Genomic DNA, 11,198 nt, shown 5'->3' on the forward strand with positions numbered 1-11,198 from the left:
CAGGTATTAACAAAGTAAACTACTACTACTAGTAGTACTACTACCTCATCGTCACGGATGGCGTCACCGGCGCGTGGAGCAGAGGCGCACGCGAGGACGGCGAGGCGGGGACGGCGCGGCGAGGCGAGGACGTCGCGGCGAGGTGAGGACGGCGAGGCGAGGATGGCGCGGCGAGGACGGCGACGCAAGGCGCGCGGAACGGCGGACGGCGCGCGGACGGCGGACGGCGGACGGAGCGGGGCACGCCGGATCGGGGCGGGGCAGCGACGGCGCCGGGGCAGGTCGGGGCGAGGCCGCGGCCGCTGCGGGGCCGACGCCGGAGCTCAGCGCGGCGCGCCTGGCCGGGGCCGGATCGGGGGGCGGGCAGCGCCGGTGAGGGCCTGGGCGGGGCGGCCGGCGCCGGAGGGGCCCAAGCGCGGTGGGCCAGCGGGGGGGGGGGACGCGCCGCGGGGTGGCCCAGCGCGGGGGGGAGGGGGGGGGGGCGCCGCCGGGGATGGCCGCGCCGGGGGAGGGACCAGCGCGGGGGGGGGGGGGGGGGGGGCGCCGGGGAGGGCCGCGCCGCGCGGGGGGGGCCGCGCCGCGCGGGGGGGCGGGGGAGCGCCGGCCGCCGGGGAGGGCGCGCGCGGCCGCCGGGGAGGGGGCGCGCGGCCGCCGGGGAGGGCGGCGCGGCCGGGGAGGAGGAGGAGGGGATCCGCCGGCGCGGGAGAGAGGGAGGGGAGGGGCGCGGGGAGGGGGAGCGCGGGGGGGTTGCGCCGGCGGCCGGCCTGGCGACGGCGTCGACGGCGGGGGCGGCCTGGGTGCCGCGGCGGGCGGCGGGTTATTTGGGGCAGGCGGGCGGGATTTTGGGGAGGGGAGGGCGGGGCCGAGCGGATAAGGCGACGTTTTTCTTTTTTTTTATTTTTTTCCCTTTGCCGACTGCCAGCATGTGACGCAGTCGGCAAAGGTCTATTATTTTTTTTTCAAAAAATTATTTTTTTTAATTTTTTTAAAAAATACTTTGCCGACTGCTCTGCTCCCTGGCAGTCGGCAAAGGTTATTTTTGATTTTTTTCTCAGAAATTCTTTGCCGACTGCCATCCTCCCTGGCAGTCGGCAAAGGCTCTTTGCCAACTGCCACTGATGGCAGTCGGCAAAGAATTAATTTTTTTTTTCGATTTTCGATCCCAGTTTTTTTGTGTTGCCTTGCTACAGTAAGTACATGATATATTCCAAGTTTGGGGTCATTTTGATTTATTTTGCTATATTCCATTGATTTTTTCTGTTTCTTTGATTTTTTCCGGCAGCTCCTAGATTTGAACTGCAGGTACATGAAATAATGGAATCCGGCGATTCAGAAAATGATATTCATGATGTTTGGAGCATGTTGAGGCCGTGTGCGGGGCCTCGCGTGAAATTTCGACCGTGTTGGTGTCGGAACACGCCGAGCCACGCGCGTGAAAAGTGTTTTTAAATTTTATAAAATCGAAACGGAGTCCGAAAATGACGAAACTTGACGACGTGTCTTGTCATCGCATGCGGAGGCTGTGGTAAAAATTTGAGAAAGTTTCGAGCAAGTGGCGACGTCGGGTGGCTAAAACCTGGACATCTCCACATGCGGACCGCGGGTTCTATTATTGAAAAACGCAGGAACTCTTTAGTAAAATGGACACGCGAAGGGGTATCTTTGCTTTTGGGCCGTCGGATTAGAGATGGACGGCCGTGATTGGCTCGGTCGGGCGAAAGGCGACGGCGGCCGACCGGAACAGGGGAAATCACGGCGGCGCGCCATGGCCGGCAAAGGGAGCTCAGGCGGCGAACCTCGAAAACGAGCAACCGACCACGGGAAAATAAGCGGGGAGCACGGGAGAAGAGAGGAGGAGATAGCGAACTCACCTAGGGGAATTTTGGCGGCACGGAGCAAGAGGAGACGGCGCTGTGCTTGGCTGGTCGACAGCGGACGGAGGCGCTAGGTGGCGGCGCGGCTGCTGGCGCTCGGGCGATGCGAGATAGGACGTGGGGTAGGCCGCTCGGCGCGGGCTCACTATTTAAGAGGCCGGCGCAGCATGGCGTGCACGGCAACGACGCAGGACGGGGGCGAGCGCGGACTCCGGGCGGCGGCGGCGGAGTCCTGGGCGTAGACGAGCTGAGGTAAGAAGCGGAACTGACGAGCGGGCCCGAGCGGTCGGTGAGACAAGGCGAGGGACCGAGCGGTCAGTGAACCGAGGGAGAGAGAGAGGGCGCTCACGCGCTGGGCCAAAGGGAGCTGGAGGCGGGAGCGGGCTACGGCCAAAGGCGAGGTGGGCTGCTGCTCGGCACTGGGCCGCGCAAGAGAAAAGAAACAGGCGGCCCACGCGTGATAGAGAGGGAGAGGAGAGGGCAGGCCAGCCACTGGGCTGCGCGGGGAGCAAGAGATGCAGGCCTTCGGGCCTAAATAGAGGAAGAGATAATTTTTCTTTTCTATTTTATTTTTCAAAACCAATTCAAATGTAAACCAGATCAAATTTGAATAGGATTTCAAATACACCTTTTCAATTCATACATAAATGAGAAATTTGATAAGTTTTCAAAAATAAATTTTACACCTTTTTAAATCCTTTTATTTTCAAATTTTCTTTTCTTTCATTTCAAAACCATTTTTAATTACTTTTGCAAAAGCAATTTAAACCATTTTGAATTTTCAATCAAAACCAATCAATCAAATACATTAAATGAAAGGGCATGTATGCACAAACATATTGCTAAACCTTATGATGAATTTTAATTTAATGAAAAAAATTATTTTCCTATATTTTATGAGCACAAAAATTTTATACCTATTTTCAAAAGAGGCAAATTTTAGGGTGTTACAATTTCTAAATAAATTTATTATAAAAATAGATTTAACGATCTATCTAATGATATTAATTATGTATCATAAATATTAATATTTTTTATATAAAATTTGTCAAAATTATTTATCGGGAAGCGAAAACAACAATTATTTCGGGACGGAGGGAGCAGGATACTAGTGTAGCATGATACTGATCGAGTCATGTCCAGTGGCAGAGCTTGACCGGAGAAGCAGCAGGGCCCATTCTTTATAATCAAGTCTTAATCAGCTATGAATAGTAAAAAGTTACTGTTTAGCAAGTGAAAATTGTATTGTGAGGGGGGCATGGCCCAGCCAAGCGCCCCGTGGTCAAGTGGTCATGTCAATACGTATGGCGTGACTGGCTACCAGAGTCGTGCCAAAGAGTAGTAGCGAATCACGTCCGCTTCTATGCCGTGACACATCTGTGAGTGTGTGTCCTGTGTCCGTGTTAGGTGTTTTGAATTTTTTTTTTTGTTGATCCTAAACAAAAGACTTACATATCTCTAAAATTTTCAAAAATTTGAAATAGATGCTAGAAAAGAAGCATGGCGCATTTTGCTTGTATCTATTATCAAATCTCTTATTGTTTTGAATTGAGATTCTTCCCATAATGTTATATTTGAGTCTTAAGTTAACCAGTTTAGTCTCCAAATAAACTCCAAAAATCCAAGAAATATATCTACAAACATAGTTTAGAGAGGTACAAAAAATCATGTAATTTCTCAGCATACATATTCAGGTGAAATTCGAAGTTTCTTAGCAAATTAAGTTTTAATTGAAACTATATTTAAATCATTCGAAACAAACCATGTTGGACTTAGCCCTGGTTGATACAGCTTATAAGTTGTTTAGGGCCAAAATAAGCTGAAAATAATAACCAAATGTCATGCTTTTGTCCAACTTATTCTATTCGTGCTTATTCACACAACTTTCCTATTTGTACAAAAACAAGAAGAAGCTAGGTCAGGTCTTCCTATTTTGACTATATTTTTACTCTATTTGCACAACTTCATTGGAAAGTGCTTCCCAAAGAAGTTATACGAAATAGGGCCTTAGTCAACTTTAGTTTGACCTAGCTCTTATATCGATATTCACATAATCACTTTTGAAAGTGGGTAACATGTAAATTAAAGTACAAGTGGTATACCATCAAGTGAACTTGAAATTTAAAAGTTTAGTTTGCCACCCAAGGATCTGAGTTGATTTTGTGATTCTGTCACTTGTCATTTGCAGTGTGATGATGACAATTTGATCAGGCCAAGGCGCTCGTCAAAGCTGGCTGATGCTTACGATTGGCTTTGTTCTAACCGGCTTGTGGGTCGTGATTCTTCTGAAGAAAAGAAACTTGAGGAGCTGATAACTTCACCTGACTGGAGAGACAAACATCATGTGATCTCAGTGTGTGGGAATGCTGGTGCTGGAAAAACATTTATCGTCAAAACTATGTATTATAGATGCATACAGCGCGAGATGCTGGAGGACTTGTTTGGCGACTATGCTTGGGTCGATGTACCCCATCCTTTCGACATCATGGAGTTCTGTCGGAGATTATTCTTCTGCTGGATAGGAACTTCAAATATGGGCCAAGATTTCATCAGTGAATGTTCGAAACTTATGCACCAGAAGCGGCGGTTTCTACTTGTTATTGACGGCTTGCAGTCCACGAATGACTGGAACTCCATACTACAGGCCAGGCTGCCATTGACAGCTTGTATAAGCTGTATCGTTGTTGTTACAAGGGACCCAACTGTTGCCAGACATTGTGCAACAATTGAAGATGAGATATGCAGCATTAGAAGTCTACGAGTAGATGAAATGCGTCATCACATGAGAGATAAGGTACGTTTTTATTTAATTTCCTAAAACAAACATCGACTTATTTTTAGGGTGGTTGCTACTATAGTCTGACTTGATAGAATTGATTGGCATGCATGCTATTTTAATTTGGAGACTGCCGTCATGAGAATCTGAATTCATTTGGGGTTTCCATGGGTCCATTTGGATTAGCTAAATTTTTTATAAGCTGTGATATATAGCTGGTGGGTGCCAACGACTAGCTTTTTATAAGCTCGGCGGTTGAATAGTTTAAAATCAGCTATAAGCTAGAGTATAAGCTGGATTGTTTGAATGAACTAGAGTTTTTCTGTCAGCTAGTAACTTATTTTAGTCTATACAAAGAGGTTCTACGTTAGGTAGGGTGGTAATAAGAAAGAGGAGCAATAATATTGGCTTTGTATCTTTCCTAGCTTGGAGTGGTACCATTAGGTACGAAAAGGTAATACTTAATAAGATAAACAAAAAAAAGCAAGTTACAATCATGGTACTTCTTGGTACCTTTATATATATTTACAAAGCCAGTTAAACAGAATCGATAGAGAAACATTAGGTTTAAGAATTAACAGAGAACCATTAGCTTTAATTAAATTGTTAAGATCATTTGGATGATGGAGATCATTTGGATAACTATAACTATGATCGGTGTTTTTTATATTACCATAGAAATGATGAATAGGTTGAAGAGTCTTGTAGAAATATCATAGTAATACTAGGAAAAAACGTTAAAAATTCATTCACACATTACTAAGCATAAAATAAGTCAACTGGAAAATAAGAGAAAATATCATCTATCCATTTTGAAACTAAACATCATATCACAGCGGTCCAATGAAGGCCTAGAACAAAAAAATATTAGAAAAACAAATGTGTTCTATAGGTTCTCAATCCTTATTGATCTTACATGAAGTACTCCCTCCGTTCCAAATTATAAGACGTTTTGGCTTTTCTAGATTCATAACTTTTGCTATGCACCTAGATATAAATTATGTTTAGATACATAGTAAAAGCCTTGTATCTATAAATGCCAAAACGTCTTATAATTTGGAACGGAGGGAGTACATTACAAATGATCCTAGCTAGATTACAATTTCTTTGATTTGTTCTTATCAGTAGGAGATTCCACCAAATCTGGCTGAGAAAATATCCAAATAATTGAAAATAAGTATTGTAAGATTAAGTTGACTTTTAAATTTTGTAAATATCAAGAGATGTTAAATTTAGGCAACCACCGCTGATCTTTAATTGTCTAGTGAAATGAAGATGTAAGATTCTTAGGCATCTGTTTGTTCGAAGTAACCATAAACTAAGGGAAATTGATCCATGCGATCTGGGACACCGGTTTACTCTGTATTGGAAGCAGGGTGCTGTGAAATTATTAATTGATTATTATATATTGCAGCAGGAGAGTGTGATCATTAGTTCTTCATCTTCATTTTGTGAAATTTGATTGGAAAGTCCAGAAAAAAAAGAACACACGCGCCAGATATGCAGTATTCAGTATTTGCAGTATTTGCAGAAAATTTTGGAGGTGTAGTATATGGCGTAATAGTTTTCAACATTTCCATTATACTAAAGAAAATACTATGGCTTCACATTGTCTTGGAGCGACGTCAAACAATGTTCTGCTTCTTTAATTTAGTGCCATTTGAACCGGTTTGTCCTTAATTTGTTTATGAAGGCCACAATTTCTCCATGAAATTAAACACCTTCATGGAAATTAAACATTATTTTCGGTGCAGAAAGTGACCAATACGTAAATATTTGTAGTTTTGCCGTACGTTGTAATCGGATGTGACCTAGCACTCAATGACACAGGGTTTATACTGATTCAGGCAACGTGCCCTACGTCCAGTTTGAGTTAGTTGGTAATTTTATTCCTGAGCCCAGGTGCTCGAAGTTTGATGTGCGGTTAAAAACGGAAGTGAGAAAGATGGGGGTGCAAGAAGTCCGGTCGGACTCTGGTCTGAAGGGCCGAGAGTGACGGGAGCTACGCTATGTGCTAAGTGTTTGAGCGTGTGCTCGAGGTTTGAACCTGGTGGTTCTGTGGTTGCGTGTTGAATTGATCCTCCTCTTTTGGGAGAGAGCGCACCCCTTTTTATAGATGAAGGGGTGGACTTACAAGTGAGAGAGAGAGAGTATGTCTGCTAAGTCTTATTGCCCACGCCGTCGGGTACAAGATGATTATAGGCGCCCATAACACTGTTAACGTCAGATGCATGTGGCAGGTTGCGTCGTCTTCTTCTGGTATGGCAAACGTCGGTGCCTGCAATACTGTTGATGCCCAGAGGCATGCGAGGGGTTTTACTGTGCTCGTCTGGTATGGGAGTTGCGGGCGCCCACAACACTGTAGGGCAAATGTCGGCGCCTACAACACTGCTTGGGTTCTGACATGCCTAGAAGGTTGCAAGGCACTCTTTTGACATGTCATGTCGGTACTATCCTGTAGGTGTATAGGGTACGGTCCTCGGTATTACGGTTGACTTGAGTGCCCTATCTTATTTGCTCCGTCCATTTCCTAGTCCTCACCGAGGGGGCGTCCCTGGTCGGTTGGTCCCAGTTGGCTCCGACTGCGCCAGTCGGTGAAGAGCTGTAAGCAGGGGTTCGGTGCATCCCCGGTCGGAGACGCGGGTCGGAGTTCGGAAGCGGTGTTTGGCCAGGCCTTCCGGTTGGAGAGGCGGGCTGGAGTCGGAAGCGAGCGTTGTTCCTCCTTGGCCAGGCCATTCGGTCGGAGAGGCGGGCCGGAGTCGGAAGCGAGCGCTATTCCTCCTTAGCGAGGCCTTCCGGTCGGAGATTGGATTGCCTTCTGGCCTGTCGTTTAGGTGTTTAGGCCGGCCCAGGAGTTTGCACGTCGTTCGCAACGTCGTCTGCTGGGCCGAGCTTTTGCTGGGAAGCCAGTCCATGAGGGACCCTGGGTTTATGAACCCGGCATTATTGCTCATATAATTCCTTAATAAATTATTCAAACATCTCCAGAAGTGGGAGAGGTTAGTGCAGACCAAAAGTGGCTATATTTTCCTGGCCTTTGAAATTCTTTTGGAGTAATAACAATCATTATAAGGCTTAAATATTAATATCATCAATGTTTCCCCATCCTAGATCTTGCTTCAAGCTCTATCACCAATAAACTTAGGTGATGTGATACAAACTTTAAATGGAAGTTTATGACATTGTATTTCTAAGAGTGCAGTCTACGACCTAAAATCCTTTTATATTATTAAAAAGTATAAAATGAGAGTTAATAGAAGATACAACAAGCACTAGAGTTCCAACTTAACTTGAGGATAGAAACTTTATTGCAAGTAATAATATTAAATTTTTAAAAACAAAATTTGGATTCATGACATCATTTGATATGAGCTGCAGCAAGAGCCACATAGTTTAAGCTAATGTTTCAATTAGATGAATATGAAAGATACACGGAGATGCCGTGCAAAGGAAGAAACTATGGATATGGATGACAAAACATATAGAACAATAATTGACAAGTTTATCATAACTAGATAAAAACTACAGAGTATTTATCATGCCTAGTGTGTTTAAGAAATGAACAAAGAGGAAAACATGCAATTTAATATATGTAGTTGATATAACTTAAAGTGAATTGCCATATATCTATTGTATGAATGTTACAAAGTCTACATTGTTGCATAGCATTATGCTTTTAATTTAATAGTGGCGTCTAATTTAGAAACATATATAGCATACTTATATGAAAACTTAGGGGTTACTTTACATAATGTTTCATAATGGCTTATGTGGGTTATTTAAATACAAATTAAGGGGTTATTTCAAATTATCTTTTGCAGTGACATAGCTCTATAATTTATATGTAATGCTATGGGATATTTTACATTTTCTTTCATAATGGAAGATGTGGATAATTTAGATACAAATTTAGGAGTTAGCTTTATGTATTTTTCATTATGGCAAAGGTGCGTAATTTTTTTTTGTATATAACATAATGGTTATTATTGATAATGATTATTAGAATCTCCCAAAAACTAAAGGATTGATATTTCTTTGATCATGGAAATTTCTACGATTTATCTTGTTTCCTATCTCGTCTCGGCTGGATTAATGTGGAGGCTTCTTTAGGGCCTCTAATTAGTATTAGCAAGATTGTAAACAAAAATGGCATGTGAAATTACAGCTAAAATTTCTAGTTTGTGCATGTGAAATAACATGTAATACAACGATACGGTTATTGCGTTCAGTCTAATCTAACTAATAAAATTTCCCTATTTCGAATTGCATATACACAGATTATTGTACAGCAGCTATGTGAAGTTGTGCCAGCTGGAACCCCTGGGCAGGAGGATCCCGAAATGACAAACGAAGAGTTAGATATGCTGCTGACAGAGGAAGCATTTGGTATCATGAACAAGTGTGGCAGATCTCCAGAAGTAGTAGGTTGTTTACGGAGCTACTTGGTATCCAAACAAGGTGATGCCGCAAAGATTGCGGCGCTCAGGCATCTGAATGACAACTTCATGCAAAAGTTGAGGGCTAATCCAGATCTTGGCAGTTTACTGAGAGTGTTCACCTCGATGCATTCCAACATTCATGCTTGCCCTCAAGTCATCAAGAAATGTCTCTTTTATCTCTCGATTTTCCATCAAGGACGCAACATTCGTCGGGACCGATTGGTGAGGCGTTGGATCGCGGAGGGCTACTCGGAGGGCATAGACAGCAGCAGCATGGTGGTGTATACGGAGACGAAGCTCTTCCACAAGCTTGCCGAACTGGGAATTATAACGCAGCCGGCGGCGCCACAGAGCAGTAGTCGGACTGGGACGATGAGAATGAGCTCTTGCCAGGTCAACTCTTTGTTCCTGGAGTACATCACCTTGTGTGAAACAGAAGAGAGAATTTTCCTGCCACTGGAAGTCACCGTGCTGGAGGGTGGACGAAATCCCAGCACAGAACACGTAGGTCAGCATCTTGCTATCCGGAAATGGACGGGAGAGAAGGCTGTGTTCGACTGCTTGGACTTCTCGTGGCTACGGTCTCTGACGGTGACTGGAGAGTGGCAACCATTCTTCGTCTCGGACATGATGCTGGTGCTGCGGGTGCTCGATCTGGAGGGCACCACGAGCAATCTGAGGGATGGTGACCTCAAGCAAATCGTGGAGCAGCTGCCACGCCTCAAGTTCCTCTCCCTAAGAGGTTGCAATGAGATTACTCGCCTCCCACGTTCCATGGGTGGCCTGAGGCAGCTCCAGGCTCTGGATGTCAGAGGAACCTGTGTTGTCAGGCTCCCTGGAAGCATCGTCAAGCTACACAAGCTGCAGTACCTTCGTGCTGGCGATGGTCAAGGAGGCGTCAGAGTGCCGAGAGGCATTGGGGCACTCAAGGCTCTGCACACACTGGGTGCTATCGACGTCAGCTCATCATCTACTGGGGTGGCTATTCTGAATGAGCTCCATAGACTTCAACAGTTGAGGAAGCTCCACGTCTCAGGCATCATCAAACGGCACAACAGCCTATGTGTATGTGTGGCCTGCTTCGTCTCAGGCGGTCAAGCCAGCAGCGGGAGTAGTATAAGGTTTCCAACCAACTCCTTTGGTGAACTCAAAGTACTGGAGATTGCATGCAGCCCCGGCATACATGTACAGTTCGCTCAAGGGGCGGTGCCCAAGCTTGAGAAGGTGAAGCTGTACTGCCAGGATGGATCTACACTGCAGTTTTCTGGACTAAAGTTCCTGAGGTCCCTCAAGCAAATATTGCTTAAGGGCCCCGGTTGCAACGCAATCAGGAATTCATTTCCAAAGCAACTCAACCTGCAGATTCCGAACAACCAAATCGCCCTCACAATAGCACAGGGCCATGGATCACAGCCGGAACCAGGCCCGGCACAGGGTAATCAGGAGATGCCGGCATAGAGCCTGGCAGAGGGTAACCAGCAGACATCGGAGTCAAGCCCAGCAGCGGGAGCGGCTAATCAGTGATGGATTTTTCTATCATCGCCGGTTCCCTGACCCGGTTGAGGCTATACCCAACAGTGAAAGCATAAGGAACACAACCACGAAAAGCCTCCACCTAGCAGTGATAGTACGATGCTCACTGTTAGGGCGTTGGCTTTAATTGGTAGTGACCTTCATTTCCTAAATAATTTATTGTTACATTTCAATATAGCTTACTTTGTAATAATTTACATTTGATATTATTAATATTTTACATTTGTATATCTTATCGAGTGTTACCTTTCCATTCCAGCTTATCATTGTAGACCTACATTTTAATAATATGGAAGTCAATGCTTTTGGTGACGATAATTGTTTTTGCAGCCTGAATGCTCTTTTAATTCATCCTTACAAGTGCCACATGTCCTGCCCATAGTCGCCTTACAAGTGCCGTCCTTGGGCATCAAACTGAATCCTTGTGGTTAAGTGATAGCTACTACTCTATTAATCACGAGCAAACACATGTATATGTTGCCCATTATTAATGTTGTTGTTTTATAGCCATTGTCTTTTCAGTTGCAAAGATCAGTAAAACTTGGTAACTAAATATTTGATCGAGGCCCAACTGTT

At 45.1% G+C, this 11,198-nt stretch overlaps 1 protein-coding gene across 1 annotated transcript; it reads left to right on the plus strand.

Annotated features, from left to right (window-relative positions):
* Nucleotides 1–57: 57 nt before the first annotated feature.
* On the plus strand, nucleotides 58–10,547 carry LOC136489693 (disease resistance protein RGA4-like). The gene is made up of 3 exons (XM_066486260.1): nucleotides 58–372; nucleotides 4,063–4,668; nucleotides 8,928–10,547. Exons 1-3 carry the CDS (start codon nucleotides 58–60, stop codon nucleotides 10,545–10,547), a joined length of 2,541 nt encoding a protein of 846 aa, XP_066342357.1.
* The last annotated feature ends 651 nt before the right edge of the window (nucleotides 10,548–11,198 follow it).

The sequence above is a fragment of the Miscanthus floridulus genome, chromosome 10, assembly GCF_019320115.1.
Source record: "Miscanthus floridulus cultivar M001 chromosome 10, ASM1932011v1, whole genome shotgun sequence".
Taxonomy (NCBI): Eukaryota; Viridiplantae; Streptophyta; class Magnoliopsida; order Poales; family Poaceae; genus Miscanthus; species Miscanthus floridulus.